The 19,060-nt window shown below is 34.6% G+C and overlaps 1 protein-coding gene across 1 annotated transcript in view; it reads left to right on the plus strand.

Moving 5' to 3' along the window:
• The window catches only part of UNC13D (unc-13 homolog D), a 1,205,501-nt gene that overhangs the window by 1,021,471 nt on the left and 164,970 nt on the right, over nucleotides 1–19,060 (plus strand). The window contains exons 24-25 of the mRNA XM_044077226.1: nucleotides 11,635–11,703; nucleotides 13,397–13,476. Of these exons, the coding sequence (XP_043933161.1) occupies nucleotides 11,635–11,703; nucleotides 13,397–13,476 (149 nt within the window). The remainder of the gene's footprint in view (nucleotides 1–11,634; nucleotides 11,704–13,396; nucleotides 13,477–19,060) is intronic.

A 19,060-nucleotide genomic window follows, 5' to 3' on the forward strand; every position in this document is an offset into this window, starting at 1 on the left:
AGTATTTCATGTCTGAATACACATACACACACACACACACACACACACACACACACACACACACACACACACACACACACATTGAGTTTCATATATGCCCACACACACACACACACTAACAACTGCACATGTGCACACTCACACTTATAATAATATATGCATAGGCAGAGAGACACTCTGTCACATATGCAGAAACTCAGATCTACTCCAGACCCACACATACACTCACACACATGGACATGGACATGGACACGGACATGGACACACAGCTGTATAGAGAGACTCACTCACACATATACAGAGAAAAACACAAACACATGCACATACATACACAAACACACACACCTCCAGCAATTACAACCATTTTCTTGACGGTATATCCCTCCACTGTCTTGTGATGAAATTAATGAAAAACTTCATACAATGCAAAGCAATGCTTCCTGCCCTCCACATAAATGAAAAATTACATACAGTGCAAAGTAATGCTTCCTGCCTTCCACGTAAATAGAAAACTAGATACAGTGCATAGCAATGCTTCCTGCCCTCCACGTAAATGAAACACTACATACAGTGCAAACAATGCTTCCTGCCCTTCATGTAAATGAAAAATTAGATACAGTGCAAAGCAATGCTTCCTGTCTTCCACATAAATAAAAAACTAGATACAGTGCAAAGCAGTGCTTCCTGTCCTCCACGTAAATGAAAAACTAGATACAGTGCAAAGCAATGCTTCCTGTCCTCCACGTAAATGAAAAACTACATACAGTGCAAAGCAATGCTTCCTGTCCTCCACGTATATCTCTCATATATGTCCACAATTTGACTTTTACTCTGTTTCTTTAAAAAAGTTAAATTTTTCTAGTACATCTCTGAGGACTACAATTAGTCAATAAACTCAGTCATTATAGTTTCATGCTTCTTATTGTCCAGAAAAAGAATGTTGATGCAGAACCTCTTGCTGTATTAACTTTTTAAGTCAATTACAGTAATATTTGAAAACTGTCCAAGATTTTGGGTCTATGTCACCCCATTATTACTGGCTTTGTCCATACTTTTTTTTTTTTCAAAACAGGTTTATTGTTTTACATATACAGAAATACACACAACACAATTACAAATAGGTATTATTAATAATATAACACACACACACAACACACATATTTACAAAGACATCCTACAATCAGATCAATTAATTAAACTAAAATACCATGCTATTGAAATTAAATTTGATAGTAACAAATTTGTAAATTACCATACAATAACAATTTTAATTTTTTCTTCATATTTCATTTTAATTGTGTTTATTTCCATGGCACACTATATTCATAACATTTTTGAATTCAGTACGAAGGAGGTGTATCTGAATATCTGCATCAAAATTTTAGTATGCTGTTGTAATAGACCACTGCTGAGCTTCCAATTACATTAAAACAAGGTTTTAACCTGCTTTGTTTGTATAATATTTTATTGAAAGTATCTGTAAAGAGCCCATCCAATGCATTTTATATGACTTCCAGTATTCTTTCACAGTTATACAGTCATAAAACATATCAGCCCAGTCAGCTGTTAATTTCTACATTACATCTCTTACAAACTGGATTACCTTTATTTATTCAAAATATAAGAAAGGAAAATAAAAGGTCTAGTCTGATTTGGGGTGAACTAGTCAAAAGTGGGCTTGCTACAATAACTTCCATATATGAGCACTTTACTTTAGTCATGACCATTAATAAGTGCCATTGTCTACCCAAGTTAGAGATTTGTGTCTTTACTGAATGTTGTTCATGTTATCATTGTTTCTATATTGGCTGCTGTAAATTTAATATCAAGTAATCAATCAGTGTTGGAATAGATTCTTTAACAGTTATAGACATTAAATCTATTTTATTAATGAGATATTTGTCTAAAGGTCTGAACCTCCTAACCAGCAAGTTTCTCTAAGATCAAATTCTTTCTTTTTAAGATCTAGAATTTTTTAACTTTATTATCAGATATCAACTGATACCAGTACTTTAGATCATTATCTATAGCTAAATGAGTTCCTTCAAGTAGATGACAAAAGCATACCCTGAGTATACATTATAGGATCTACAATAAAATTCCATTCCCTATACTTAGGTGCATGAATATAATGTTCACGATAACTAATAATAATAATATTTAATGGGTTACACCATATTTAGGTGTAATAGGTGGTACAAAATTCCTTTAGTAACCATAACATGGAGTTATTTACAGTATATGTTTTGCAGAGGAGATTTTCATGAAGTGTATGCTAATTAGCTCCCAATAATCTTTCCATTTTGTGACATATGACTGATCTATTAATAAAGTAATAACTTTTACAATAGAAGAGATAGTATATAAATTAAAGTCTAGAAAAGAAATACCCCCTTGAGACCAGCTATTAGTATGTTTTTTTAATGCAATCCTAGGTCTATTAGGTGCCCATAAGAAATTTAACATTAGTGTGTTCAGTTTCTTGATAATTATTTTTGTAGGTGGAAGTATTATTGATTGTATTAAGTATAAAATCTTGGGGAATATTATCATTTTAATAATTGTAAGTCTCTCCTCCATAGTAAAAAACATATTATTCCAGGTATTAAAAAGATTTTGTATATTAAGAAAACAGGTATTATAATTATTATATATAATAGATTTAATATCTTACCTAAATAAGTTATCTGACCTGAATTGGGTACATATTTAGTAAAATCACTAATGAGAATATTTTTTCGTGTATATATAGGTAGTATTTTAGTTTTTTCTTCATTGAATATTAAACCAGAAATACTTTTAAAATTCATCATGTTATCAAATAGAGACTGTATAGAAGAATTAGATCCTGCTGATGTAATTAGAACATCATCTGCAAAAAGTTGAATTTTGGATGTTGTATTTTCATCTATTTCAAAACCCTCTATGTCAGTACTGTTTCTGATCAAATTAGCCCAAGGCTCCATTACTAAAGTGAATAATAGTGGAGAAAGTGGACATCCTTGTTTTGTACCTTTAAGAATGGGTATTTTTGTGAAACATATGTTCCTACCTTAATATAAGCCAATGTTCCTTTGTATAAATGTTCAATTAGATTTACAAATGCATCCGAGAAGTTTGTGCACTTCATTAAGGTAAACAGATAGTCCCAACTTACTGAATCAAATGCTGAACTTATATCAAGACTAATAAGTGTTAAATCTTTCTTTTTCCTATTTGCAAAATCTATTAATGTTAAAGTTCTTCTTATATTATCAAAAGTATTTCTATTTACAATGAAACCTGTCTGATCTATATCTATAATGCCGGGAATGATTGTCTTCAATCTATCAGCAAAGATATTCATAAACATTTTATAATCAACATTAAGTAATGAGATGGGCGATATGAAGAACATCTAGTTGGATCTTTATTAGGTTTTAAAATTGGCGAAATAAATGTATATTGCCAAGATGGGGGGGGTTATTAACTCAGTTTGGGCCAAAATAAAAACCTTATGTATTAATGAATATGTATTTTAGAAAGGATTTTATATATCTCTGGTATAATACCATCATTACCGGTGCTTTGGTTGATTTAAGCTTATTTATTTGTGTAATAACTTCTGTATATGAAATACTCTTGTCCAATAGTTTAATCTGCTGTTTATTAAGCTTTTTATTCATATTTGTGGTTATAAACTCCTTTATTTTATCTTTAGGTTCCATGTTAATATTATTATGGTTAATTTTGTGAAAGTGATTTCTAAATTAATCTAGTATTTCTGGTATACTAGAAACATTCTTCTTTTCCTTAGAGAAAAGATTTCTTTGATATGGTTTTGTTTATTCAACCTTTTTGTTTTATTTTTAAGTCTATGTAAGTATTTGGGGTTTATTGAATAAGACAAAAACTTGTATTTCTCTAAAGTTATTTTAACTTTATGAGTTAAAATTTCTTTGTATTTCTCATTTAGTTTGTTTATTTCTTCAATAACTTTCTTGTCCATAATATTTTCTTTATTATTATGTTTATAAGAGTCTAATTTACTTTGAATATCTAACAATTCCTTATCCCAAGATTTCCTTTTATTATTATACCATCTGATACTTTGTCCATATAGATATGATTTTAAGGCATCCCAAACATAAACAATGGAGACTTCAGGAGTGTTATTTATGTCTAAAAATGTTTTACTTCTGAAAGTATATATTCTTTATAGTCTTTTAGTTGAGTTAAGTATGCTGGTATCCTTTTGATCTGAACATTATGAGTATTTTTATCATGAATTCAAAAACAATTGAATTATGATCAGATATAGGACATGAAATGATTTTGGAATTAATTAAATCTGTTACCATCTGGTTAGAAATAAAGACCCTATCTATTTTTGAATAAGTTTTGTATCTGTTAGAAAAGTGTATGGTAATGATTTTGAATCTATCTGATTATTAATATCATTCAAATGATAAGAATTAGCAAAATCCTTTAAATGTTTTGCATTAGATGTAATTCTTCTCTTTCCTATAGTGGTAGTATCACTTTCATGTAGTATACAATTAAAGTCACCAGCTAAAATAATATCTCCTATAGAGAATGATATGATCTTATCAAGATGATGTTTCACTCTATTAATACCAATTCCAGGTATCCAATATACATTAATTAAAGTGTAAGTCTTCCCATTAATTTGTATTGTAACCATACAAAACATTCCTTTGTCATCCTGATAAGACTTAATGGTTTTAGGAATGGGCATACTTTTATTCCATAAAATAGCCACTCCTCTTTTTCTGAGTGTGCTCTGAACTAACCAATACTGTATATTTGTTTGTGGCTAGTTTATCAATATCTTTTCAAGAGATGAGTTTCTTGTAGGAAGACTAAGTTGGCCTTATGTAAATTAATGTATCTTATTAGGCTTGCCCTTTTACATGGATTATTCAATCCATTAATGTTTAAAGAAATTCCTTTTAAATATGTCATTTGGTATTTTAAAACTTAAGAATCTTATGATCAAAATAACAAATAACAAGATAAGTAATGTTACATCTCCTCCTTTAGGTGTACCTTTAAATATAGCTGTATTTATTGAATCTCTTATGGGATTTAGTATAGGATTCAATTTTGTTTGTAGTGACAATGAATGTACAAAATATATTGTGGATGTCAAAACTATATACAAATAACAATGAACAAGTGAAAATAATGTAAGGATTAAACCTTGCATCCAGCCTGGAGTTGTAAACTCCAACTTAGAGTAGTATTTACCACTCAAGTTAACCCCTACCCTAAGCAGCAGTACGTCAGCTACCACCTTATCAATTTAATACTAGTTATATTTAACTGAAGTTAACAGTTTTCAATTCAATTATCTAGCAAGACAAGACTACACATTTGGTAAAACAGCATCATATAAACTAAAATAAACCTTTTTTTTTTTTTTTTTTTTTTTTTAAAAACTGTTCATACTACTATATACATCCATGTAATATAAAACACTTGTATTCAAATAGCATTCAAATAATCTTGATGTTAGAAATCAAGAGGAGAGAAAATAAGTTCTAACATTCATTTAAATCAAAAACTTTGGCTAATATGATTCAGACATTACATATATTAGGATGCATCTATTTTCTGTCATGTAAATACAGTTAACAGCTTCCAAAAAAACCTTGAATTGCTTGTATATGAGCATTTACTCAAACTCATTATTGCCAATAGAATAAAATATTGTATTCATAGAAATTGTTATAAATCATACTTCATAGTTAAGCAGATTCTCAGAAACATTTATATACATATCTACATACACACACACACACACACACATATATATATATATATATATATATATATATATATATATATACATACATACACACATACACACATATTATATCTATATATATATATATATATATATATATATATATATATATGCACATGCATACACATACACACATACACACACACACACACACACACACATACACACACACACACACACACACATACACGCACACATACACACATACATATATATATATATATATATATATATATATATATATATATATATATATATATATCTGATCTCACTGAGTTGTATCTTTACTGAGCACCATCTTACATTGCTGTCCCTTCAATAAATCTGTCTGCTTTATACAAAATAATGCACAGCAAACACATTTTAGTAACCAGATTTTACAAACATGCTATACTACTGCTTTAAAATATATCACATCAGTATAGAGTTATAAAATTATTTATGCTTGTCAATCAGATGAATTAAATGAGTTATAGTAATGTATATGTTTGGGACATAGGTTTTTAACACATATTATTAATCTGCTATTCCTGTATCTGTGATGTGTCAGTGTGATATCTAGGTCAAAGGTGAGACCAGCTGCTTTCAGCTTCTCTGTGAGAATTCTGAGAGTTGAAGCTTTTGAAGTAGCTCATGGACACTGTGCATGAGACAGCCCACATCCCAGATTGTCTCTCTTAACATTTTGGCGGGAAACTTATTAAAAACTAGTGACAAACATTCATTTAGCAGTGTAAATGCATCTAAACATGACAAAACCTTCACAATGCATTCTACAGGTTATTACAGACTCTATGTAAGTGAAATCAAGCCCAAAATTATTAATAAGTAACAAAACTCAACATTTTTGTCCCAACTCAACTCCTATGTAAATGTTATTATTTACTGTGTCTATATGATCAAAAGTATTTCTATATATGAATAAAGAAAAGAAAAAGAGAGTAGAAAGTAAAAGGGTGTAAGGCAGAAATAAAAAAAATGTAAGAGAAAGTTATAAGAAGTATATACAATAGAATATTACTTACTGTTTATATTAATAGAGTTAAAAATAAAACATATTATTTACTATTATTTAATTCTAATTATTATTAGTTAAAGCATGTTAGATTATTTACAAACAAGCATAAGCAGTGTAATCAAGAAAGTATAATTAGGTAGTGTCATTCCTGTATCTGTGATGTGTCAGTGTGATATCTAGGTCAAAGGTGAGACTAGCTGCTTTCAGCTTCTCTGTGAGAATTCTGAGAGTTGAAGCTTTTGAAGTAGCTCATGGACACTGTGCATGAGACAGCCCACATCCCAGATCGTCTCTCTTAACATTTTGGCAGGAAACTTATTAAAAACTAGTGACAAACATTCATTTAGCAGTGTAAATGCATCAAAACATGACAAAACCTTCACAATGCATTCTACAGGTTATTACAGACTCTATGTAAGTGAAATCAAGCCCAAAATTATTAATAAGTAACAAAACTCAACATTTTTGTCCCAACTCAACTCCTATGTAAATCTTATTATTTACTGTGTCTATATGATCAAAAGCATTTCTATATATTAATAAAGAAAAGAAAAGAGAGTAGAAAGTAAAAGGGTGTAAGGCAGAAATAAAAAATGTAAGAGAAAGCTATAAGAAGTATATACAATAGAATGTTACTTACTGTTTATATTAACAGAGTTAAAAATAAAACATATTATTTACTATTATTTAGTTCTAATTATTATTAGTTAAAGCATGACATATTATTTACAAACAAGCATAAGCAGTGTAATCAAGAAAGTATAATTAGGAATAGCATTTGAAGAACATATAAACTTTTAAAGGAAAAAAATGTATCAAATTACTGACCTTATTTTTCCTCTTCAGAAAGAGAAACAAGTTAAATCACAGCTTGCCATTAAATCTCCAGATATTTTGACTAGTTATGAAACAAAACATTTCTTTGCACACAGAGAATAACTTTGATTAAATCTTTTTCAAAATATTTGTTGCTTCTTGCAAATGCAGGAACTATATTTAAAAAGATTAATAATAAAATAAAATGATGAAAGAGAAAAAAAAAACATAGTACAAATCATTTGTTTTTTAGTCTCTTCTTCTTCTCTGAAGTCTTCCACGAAGTTTCAGTTGCCAGTCTCTTTAACGAAGGACTAGCCCATTCCATTTCTTCTATTTTTTCCAAAATCTTATTTTTTTTGATGAACAGTAAAGCAGAGTCTAAGTCATCGAAAATTTTAGGACCATCAGGAAGGAAGATTTTAAGCTTGGCAGGAAACAGAAGGTATGTTTTAAACTGTGCTTTTTTAAGCTCCCTTATTAGTGGCAGAAAAACTTTTCTTTTAGCTAATACCATGGAAGAATAGTCATTGTCAAACGCACAGTTGTTTCATTAATCTTAACAGGAGCTTTCGCCCAAGCAGATTTAAGAACCATCTCTTTATCAAAAGATGATAGAAATCTAACTATAACTGATCTAGGATAGTTTTTGTTAGAGTTAGTATTAGCTATAGATCTATATGCTCTTCGATACCAAAAGAGAATGCTTCTGGTAAATCTAAAGCTTTAGGGAGCCATGTTGTTAAAAAAGAAGTAATATTGTTACCTTCAATATTTTCTGGCAGTCCAAAAATCCTAATGTTATTGCGCCTAGATCTATTTTCCAGGTCATCCAGCTTTGTTTGTAAATGTGTATTTTGTTTCAGCAGAAACTTCGATGTTGATTTCCTCTTCTTGTATTCTATTTTCCATGTCATTCACAGCTTCTTCTATGCCTGTCATCTGGATCTTCTGTTGTTGCAGGTCCATATGTAACAAGTCTATTTGTTTTGTAGTTTTTCTATGAAAGTGTCTATTTTAGTATCCATTTTATCCATCTTAGCAGTAAGTTGCTGGACTATAATTATCAGAGACTGAAGTTCTTTCTTGATGCTGGAGTCTTGAGAATTTGTCTTACTGGAACTCATTTCAGACTGATAAACTGACAGGAAAATTTCCAAAGTAATTTCTGACAGGAATATTATTAAGATTTCCTTTCTTTTTTAGATATAGTTCAAGAACTATATAAAACAAACATATTTAGAAAGAAAATTACTTCAAAAATTAATTTTTAAGTAATTAATTCCTGTCAATGTAATGAAATTGGTGGAGCTGAAGAAATCTGCTGCTATCCTGTGTTCATCCTTGGCCACCTGTCCATACTTTTTGAGGAAATAAGTTGAGAAGTATGGGCATGCATACACTTTGTCTTATGAACACACACACACACACACACACACACACACACACACACACACACACACACACACACATACACACACACACACACACACTGTTTCTGTCACACATATAAACACACACACACACACACACACACACACACACACACACACACACACACACACACACACACACATCCTCTTGACACAGTTAAATACATTAGTTATATCTATTTTCCCACAGCTTTTTAAGTAATGTGGATAGTAAGGAAAAGTAAAATGGGACCTCAGCTTCTGTAACTGCTACTGCAGTTACTTTAACAATTTTAATTTTTCTTCATTTCATTTTAATTTCTTTCATTAGCTGATGCACATTAAATACTCATATTTGACGAGTACAAAGCAAGATGGTAGCTGTTTCTTTTTTTCTATCCCTGCATCAAAATAGCTTTATATGCTGTTGTAATGTTGCAGACTTGCTACTGAGCTCTCCTTATACATTAAAACCTCGTTGGAGAATGTTTTTCTCCCTGCTTTAGTTTGTATAATATTTTATTGAAAGGATCTGACGAAGATTTCCCCTCCAATGCATTTTATTTGGTCTCACTGTGATGGAGTTTAGACATGTATGTTTGTGTCATTGTGTTTGTGGCTCTGCTTTTAGCAACAGGATATGCCTTTCCATCCTTTCATTAAAAGTTATATTTTGTGCAGTGATGTGTCATTTCAGAACCATGGCTTGGTTGTTCATCTGGCCCCTGTACAGTTCCCCAGTTTCCAAAACTGGCATTACCCAATTCAGAGTTGAGGACAAAAATATAAGAAAGGAAAATAAAAGGTCTAGTCTGAGTTGGGGTGAACCAATAAAAAGTGGGCTTGCTACAATAACTACCATACACTGAGCACTTTACTTTAGTCATGACCACAAAAGGGCTGACACTGCACTCCCACACCATCTGCACCTGCTGATTGTGCCGCCTAACAATTTTTTCCTTGGCAGCTATTGTCTACCCAAGTTAGAGATTTGTGTCATTTACTGGTAATGTTGTTCATGTATCATTGTTTCTGGGACATTGGCTGCTGGGAAATTGATTTTGCTGATGTTGGTCACCAGTTGTACTTTCATAAACATTAGGCAGTTCTACGGTGTGAAACACCAGGCAAGTAATAATCTAAGGACATTAATTGGTGATTCACAGAATTTACTTAACTCATAACTCATCAATATAGGGAGGCTGAACTACACATGAGATATGCAGTGGCTCTCAAGCTATGTTAGACAATTGCAATTAACCTTACAGAGCTAAGCATACTGTAACATGACAATGTCTTTCTCACTCTTTTCCAAGACTGGCTGAGACAAATACACAACATTTTTTTTCTTGTAGTGTGATCTCGAGTTCTCCAGTTGTAAACTGCATAAGTATTTAACTTACACACTGAGAGTGAATGTGCTTTTCCCAAGACTGTTGCAAAGAGTATACATTTTACTGCATCAGACAGATGATGGGATCTAAACCTGGGTGAAATGGACAGAATTTAGTGCCTGGCATATGATATCTCCCTCCCCAGTAACAAGGGATCCTATTAGCTGAATGAGGAAATAGTTAATAATAGATTATTTAAGCATTAAGAGATGCCATTCTTGCCCTTTAACAGTGTAACTAGGTAATTTTCGTATTGTGTTAACTGTAGTGCATACAGTAGTTAGACTAAACAATGGAAATCACAGTGGAGTTATATGTTTTTGCAGATGATGCAGGAGGTGCTATCAATGTAGTGCAGATCTTTGATGAATTGAAGCCTAATATTCAAGTCTGATTATAACTGCAGTCTAAGTAATACTTAGGCTTAATTATGCATTTAACTACCTTGTAAAAAAAGGGGGGCTCTGAAGCTAGCCAATAACTGGCAAAGTCATTTATTTAGTGCTGTGCTCTGAAAGTTACTTTTCAGCTTAAGGTATTTGCAGACTGATTTTAGAAAGAATGCTTTCTTTCTCATGACGGTTATTTCTCAGTTGTAATAATTTGCAAATTAGTTTTAGAAATGCAGTTTTTCTAACCTCATTTCCATTTTCTACCCATGACATTACTGACTAACTAGTTTATGACTAACTAGTCTAACTAGTTTATGACAGGTACACAGGCTCACGCTGGTATATAGGTTATATGTTTGTGAATCATAGCTTCTGTTGTAGGGCTTCATTTGCATCACTATTCCATCTCTAGACTTGTCTGGGTATGTCAGAGCACATGAACATGTCCAATGGTGTTCTTCCATTATGAACTATGTAGAGCTGTTGTATGTGCCATTATCACATACCACCTCTATGCAGTTTATGTATAACCAAATATGATTTTGCCTTCCAGGCTGAAGTGATGTCACTCATCTAATTGCAGAACAAATGTTCCAGTTTATTCCTACTTAGATTTGTCTCAGGTCTCTTTGTGCTTCTGCCTTCTGTTGAAATTGCAGGGTAATCTGTATGAAAATCTCTCAAGTCATGGAAGTGAGGGAGGTATAAAAACAATCACTGTATTGTCATTGTATAAATAAGAACTCTCTGTGTCTTTTTTCTAAATTAGCTTTTTTTATTCTCTGTCTCCTAGCTGCATGCAGATATCAACAGACATATACACAACCTAGCATCTGCAAATGACTCAGTCCCACTTGAGGACGTAAGTATGGCATCCCTGCACATATTAAAATTATGCACCAAAGTGGGTTTGTGTCCTCAATAAAACAGTGTAAACATGTTCCAAAGGGTCTGTTTTAATTCTAGATATAGTCAGATGATTTCAGAAAATCTTACACTTTCATGGTATTGTCTTTGTAATCCATGAGAGATATTGGCCATCAGTGTACTGTATAGATAAGATTTTTACTGTAAGTAGAAAATGAGTTTGTGTTTTCCATGAATGTGATATGGTATAATTCTGCTTGCAGGAGAAAATCAACATAATTTTACAGGGGTCCAGAAATACTGGGAATAGTGCTGCAGCAGAAAGGCTTCTTTAATAAGACAAACTAAATATTTATGTTTGTTCAAAGGGGATGAAGAGAAAATGAAACTGGAAAGGGGACATTTTTTTTTTGGAGGGTTTATATATTAGGTCCCTTTCCGACCAATGTATTATACATGCAATGATGTTGGCATTGCTTATGAGGCTAAGTGTTTAACCTGTATTAATTTTATATGTGTGTGTGTGTGTGTGTGTGTGTGTGTGTGTGTGTGTGTGCACATATATAAAACAGTTGTGTTTTAAGACTGACTTTAGCCAATTAAAAGTGCTGCTTTTCACTGTAGGATAATATGGGCTTACCCATGTCACATGGTGTGGTCACCAATCACAACTGTGATTGTGGACATGACATCTGCAGTATGGAATGAATGCCCCAACATGCACATACTAATCCAGCAGTATTTGTAGTTTGCAGGACAAAATCTTCTGGGAAGACTGCCTTTGATCATGTGGAGTTTTATCATAGCACAGACTACTGCAAAAGAACGATTAGATTGTTTATGTTTTCAGCATTTTTACTACACCAGAACTGTGACTGTCTCAGATTATTTGCATTGTGTTTCAGCCATGAGAGTCAGGGATTAAGGAAAATGTGAATTTTGGGCTGGTTTTGAATCTTCTCCTTTTTCTTTGAGTTTGTTTCCCCTCTGAGTTAATGTACATAGAGATCAGGGGTGTCAGATCAAAGCCTTACATCAGAAATCAGAAGGCTTGCCCCTTTGTAAACCAGCTGCCTTGTGAATTTTTAATAGCTATGGTTTGAGTTTGTGATTAAAATTGTTGTTAGCTGTTTTAATTATGGTTATTTGCATCTCATCTAAACAAGATGTGATTAATCTTAGCAAATCTAATGTACTGCAGCAACTCAAATGAACATTTGCTTGATATTGTAAGCAGGGAATTCCTCCCCCTTGGCTACCTTACAGGACCTTTCCTTCTCCCTTCCTCCTGCAAATATTCTTAAGAAACCACTTAAAGAGTTAACATTTAGCATTATTTGTTTTTTATTTATTATACCTAATGGAAGCAGTTCACATTTATTAGTTATTTCTAGCAATTCATATGTTACAGTAATGTTAATGAATATATTAATATTGAAGCTCTTTCTGTTCCATTTATTCCATTTGGACAGGCTTGTTTATTCCACTTAGAAGTATAGAGTACCCACTTTGTGACTGCATTACTTAGCCAACAGATTAAAGACTGCGGCAAATATGCATGATATTTCTGCATGTGATATAATATGCTTCAGCCAAATTAAATTCATTTCAAAATGCTCCTCTTTGTGAGCTGAAGAAGTGCATGTTGCAGTATGGTATGCTAATTTGCCATTTGCTTATTATTACAGACTGTTGTGCCATTAATGCTGTTCCTGGAGTCAGAATTGAAGTATATGAATCAAAATTTGGTGCAAGAAAACTTTAACAGGTATGGAAAGAAAGCCATGCATTACCTTCTATAAGTATATTGTGACAGGTAGTAAACTCACCTGTGGTGTACATAGCTGTTGGTTCAATTCTCACACCAGATTGATCGATTGCTGTTGGCACTGCAGTGTAGCATATGGAGGTGCTGCCATCCTGAGTGTGTATTCTTTGCATAAGATATTAAACTGCCTGAATTGGTGGTTGTTCAGGTGGATGTAAAAGATCCCATTACACCTGTTGAAAAGGGTAGGCAAGTTTAGAACTGTGGACCAACATGCTGCAAATGTATGAATTAAATAGAAGCCTAAAAAACGCGTGCATTTTTTAGTCTGGAATATATTATCTAGTTATAAGAAATGGCTGAACATGATTACTTAACTGATGAGCAGTCAGAAATACCCAATGTTGAGTTAAAAACTTACTTTGGCTTCTCCATTGCTCTTTCTTTACAGACGTCTGCATGAGTTATTATTTAAAATTATACACATTCTGTATGCAATATATTTTGTCAGCATGTGAGCTTCATTTTCATCTGGTACCAGTTATAAATGTTGCCAGTAATAAATATTATCTCTTAGCTACAAACGCATTGTTCTCAATTTGTACATTGCTTACAAAGGGAATACCGTACTTGTATATGTATAACAGTGAATTATAGTTGGAATAAATAATTTTGCATATGGTATTTCTGCTTTGCTTCTGACATACAGTTAATGAGCACTTTCCCTGCCAAGAAGCTTATCACTACTGCTTGTTTCATTATCAGTTTCACTATGTATAATTTAGCAGATGTTTTCTAGGTTCATAGGTATGTACTAGGCTAGCTGCCCTTGCGGACCACTTTATGCCTAGCCAGTTTCCTTTCTGATGCTTGAATTAACATATCACATTTGGTTTTAGACTGGCTTTACCCATCCCATGGTTGAAGATTATATATTAGCCCAGTGAGAATAACTGGGATCATACTATAGATAATATGAGGGGACATGTGCATGGAATAAAGCATTTAGGAGCTCCCTGTTTCCCCTAGTAGCACAGTAGTAAGTCCAGGGGTAAATTTTCTGCTACCCATTTGAAGATACAAGTTGCACTTGAATATGGACAGGGATGTTTTACATATATGGAGAGTTTGTTTTAAAGCAGTGGTATCCTCTGTGACATATACCTGTCCTTTCAGCTGTTCTGTTTATGTTGCAGAAGAGGCTTAGATTCCTGGACTGATATTTCTGATGTCAGTTGGCCTGCTGATGTGCAGTATTTCCATCAGTACTTGGTCAGGAGATGCCTTGTTTGTCTGACGCAGTTCATCTCTTAGCAGTCTGTAGGATACTGAGTATAGTGAGAGGGCTTTAGGTCAGTCCATGTAGGATATACTACTAAGGCATTGTATCCTTTTAGTAAGGTAGCTCTGTGGGCATTCCAGCTGAGCCATGTGTCTGGACAGATACATGCCAAAGAGGGCATTATAGTCAATGGCTGGCATAATGAGGGCTGAGTAAAGGGGGGCAATGACATCCCCATACCTCTAGAAGCAATCCTTTTGTTTATAAGCTGTGCAATATTGAAGGACTTTCTTATAACAATGGACACACGTTGGTTGAAAGTTAGGTCATGTCCATATAAGTTCCCAAATTCTGAATGACTAGGTCAAACCTCAGGGATGTATTGCCAGTGTGGTAGTTCCCCATGCTAGATGGTTTACGAAAGGATACAATGATGCATTTTTGGCATTTAGTGTAAGTCCATTATCCTAGCGCCAGTTATTTGTTTGAGATAAACTTCCTGCAAAAGGCTAAGCAATTTGTTGATTCAATGACTGCTCCTAGCTTGCAGTCTTCTGCAATCTTAGTCAGCCAGAGCCCTTTGGTATTGGCTTTTACTTCAGAGACATGGTTGACAAGCAGGATTGGTCCCAGCACAGAACCCTAGGAAAATCCAATGGGGACTGGTCTCTTGTGTGGACATAGGATGCAGGATATCAAAACAGGGGAAGCTATCTGTGATCCAGTTAGCAATCCAGTAGGTGATGTAGACGTTTATTCCCAGTTTATTCAGTTTATGTACTATGTCTGAGTAGGGGATTGTGTCAAAAGCCTTGGCTTGGTAGCGGTATGAGATGTGTACCATTTTACCTACACTGATTGCTTTGGTGACTTTTTCAAAGAAGTCCATCAGGTTGAGTAAGTGTGACCTACCCTTGACTAATCCAAACTGAGACAGGTCTAGGTTTCTTTGTCTTTATTGATTAGTTCCATTATAAGTCTTTCCATGGCTTTTAATATGAGCCTAATCAAATCAAACTTATGGGTCTAATTGCCTGGGTCTATGGAGGGTCCTCTCTTTTGCAGGAGAATGACTGTAGCTATTCTCCATTCACTTGGTACAAAACCTGCATGGAGACTAAGGTTGAGCAGGCGTGTTAGCTGTGGCTGAATCGTGATACATCCAGTGAGATTGTCAGAACCCATCAGCTCAGTATATTTAGCTTTTGATAATACTTTCAGGATTTAGCCTTGTGTGATAGTTGCAGCAAGTTGAGTTCAGGTATATGTTGTGAAATAGAAGGAGGGGTATTGTGGACTAGAAGGAGAGGACAGAGGGGTAAAGTCTGAGGAGAATAATCTATTAGCTAGTTGGTTAACTATATCTTCAATCTCAGTGTAGGTAACATCATTCACAATCTGCTCAGCACATTGTTGCTTTGTCCTTCTGAGATTTCAAACATAACTAAAAAAGACCTTGTGATTGTCTTTGGCTTTGGTGGTTATTTTAACTTCAAACTTGGCTTTGGTGGATTTTATTATGGTCTTGAGTTGTTTGTTTGTTTCATTGATGAGAGCTGTATCACTGTGGGAATTACTCTTTCTACTTTAGTCAAAATTTTCTTCCTGTTATTGTAAGGCTAGTTAATATTATGCTTCCACCAAGGGGTTTGTTTCTGGGGTTTGACCTGCACTTTTTCCTACAGGGTACAGTTGAACCAGTGCATCTGTTTACATGCTGGTATAGTGTGCTCGTGAGTGATCCTGTGTATTCAGCTTACATAACTGGGTTTAAAGGTGATTTGAAACTTGCAAATGTATCACTTAGAAGTAGGTAGTCTTCATACATGAATACTAGACTATCAATCTGCAGACTATTACAAGTCTATCCAATAAGAAGTGGTCAGAATCAAACCCTGAACCTTGTTTCTCTGAGGTAAAGACCTTATCAATTATGCCAGTCCCACCCCCTCTTACAGAAATGTCTATGGGTACCTTGAGGGGAAGAGGTCTCTGGTTTCAATTTTATTTCAAAGGAGGTAGCTATATGGTCAGACCTAACAACTGACAAAGATACACAAGTGATGGTGCAAGATGCTCCCTATATTATGAAGGACAAGATCCAAGATGTTGCCCCCCACCCCCCAGGTAGTCTGACTAGTTTTTCCAGAGCATTTGTATTGACAAGTCCAGGAATCTCTGTGCTTTTGCACAAGTGCTAGTGCAGATTTCCCATTTAGACCACCCAAGAAAATGATACTGGTTTAATACTAAGTGATTCCAGTTCCTGTATATAGGCATTATAACTTTCTTGTGTCATAGAAGGAGTTCTGTAGACCGTTCTGATGTATATTTGAACATGAAGAAGCTTTAGTATGTCCTGTTGCTTTACCAGCCTTAATGTGAGTCTCTTCTGGATGAAGATTGAGAACCAGCCTCAATGCGAGCCTCTTCTAGATGAAGATTGAGACATCTCCACCTTTTTCCCTCATGCAGTATAGCTGGTCTATACATGTGGAAGACACTATAACCCTGCACAGCCGACAGAGTACTCTCCACTATTTTAAACCATGTCACAGTGACTACACAGGTGTCTGCTTGCTCCAGGGTGAGGTGGGCTTGAATGGAGTTTCTTGTTCAGAATCCTTCTTTTCATCAGCAACATCTTCATATGTTCTTTTGCTTGCTTCATTATGTTGGTAAGATTTTCATATTGGTATTGCTTAGAAGAGACACTATGGGAGTAGACAATGTCTTTGTTAATAATAAAACCCAAGATGAGACAGATACAGGCCATTCTGGGTGAAGCAGCATGGTCTGTTCATTATATCCTGTCCAACAATAAAAACATCCAATACACCTGTGTTCCCAGTCAGTCATTGCGATTGAGTGACCAGAAACTCCAGTCTGTCTGCAATCCTAACAAATCTGTTGGACATTGTCTGTACTTGTACAATGTTGCTAAAGCTTAGAACTCTTTACCTGCATCCATCAAGTCTATACCTACCCTCCTTTCTTTCAAAACCAGCATAAAAGACTTTTAGTTAAAATCTGGTTCTATTCTTGCTTAAAACCAGGATAAACTATCCCCTGGATTCTGCATGCCTTGCACGGCATGCAGGATTAGTGCAGAGCTCTAGCAGGCAATATGTCTGCCATGCAATCTAGGAACAGCCTGCAGGGGTGTGCACAAGCACTCCTGCACTAGTCCTGCATGGGCTAAGCCCCTGTATGCAAATCACCCCATTTGCAGGAGAAATCCATGCAAATGAGGTGAATGTGAGATCCAGGAAGCTTGAAACCAGCCGTGCAGGACTAGTGCAATCTGCAGAAATGTACACTGTTAGTAACCAAGTACATTTCTGCAAAATCCAAAATGGAGCTGTGACAGCTCCAAATAAAGGCTGCATATCAGTCAGGAAGCATGCCAATGGACAAGTATAAGGCCACTGGCATTGCAAACAGCGTAAAAAATAAAAAAAAAATCAACTTTTATTTTTTTTTAGCTGATCTCGGCTGTTTAAGCGTAGGGCAGTGGCGAGCAAATGGGATCAGGTGGAAAATAATAAAATAAACCTAAAATAAGCATTCTAACTAAAATCACTATTCTACCAAAAAAGAGCACTAATGTTGTGAGTCCTCAGAAAATAGTTTATTGCAGATATAATTAAGCGCTTTCGTCAATGCCAGTTGACTTCATCAGAATTATTCTTATGATTCTGAGGACTCACAACATTAGTGCTCTTTTTTGGTTTAATTGTTCATGTTTGAGCACTATTGCACCACTTTTTTGGTTTAAAATCACTATTCTGTTATGAAAGTCAATGGCAGGCAGAAGACAACATGGCCAGTGAGTAGTGGTTGCTAAGGGGGGGAGGCTCAGTGTGAGACTTGTAACTGTGCATTAGCAGGCAATCCTATGCAAATGAGGGGAATGGTAGTGAATCACAGTTTTCCCCAGCATGCTAGTCAGGTCCCAACAGTGTAAGAGGAGGAATAGCTTGGTGCAAGCCTAGGAGTTAGCTGACATCTTGGTGGGGGGGGGGGGTGTCAGGAATAGTGTAAGCAGATTGGAGCCCTGTGGCTCAGGTTTTCTCCTAGCTAAGCACAGCTAAGCAAGAGGGTGTGTGTGACTCTACCTAGCATGCTTTACATTGCCTAAGCAGGTGTGCGCAGTGCGCACCAGGTTTTAAAGGTTTAAAAAAAAGTTAAACCAGGAAATAGCGGCTCTGTGCACATTTGAGCACTGTGTTTGCGTGGCACAACCCTGGGCTTAAACAGGAAGGCAGTGGGAAGGGAAAACAGCAGAAGGAAGGTAATCTA

Source organism: Protopterus annectens, chromosome 7.part0 (assembly GCF_019279795.1).
Source record: "Protopterus annectens isolate FY-2018-M chromosome 7.part0, PAN1.0, whole genome shotgun sequence".
In the NCBI taxonomy this organism is placed as follows: domain Eukaryota; kingdom Metazoa; phylum Chordata; order Ceratodontiformes; family Protopteridae; genus Protopterus; species Protopterus annectens.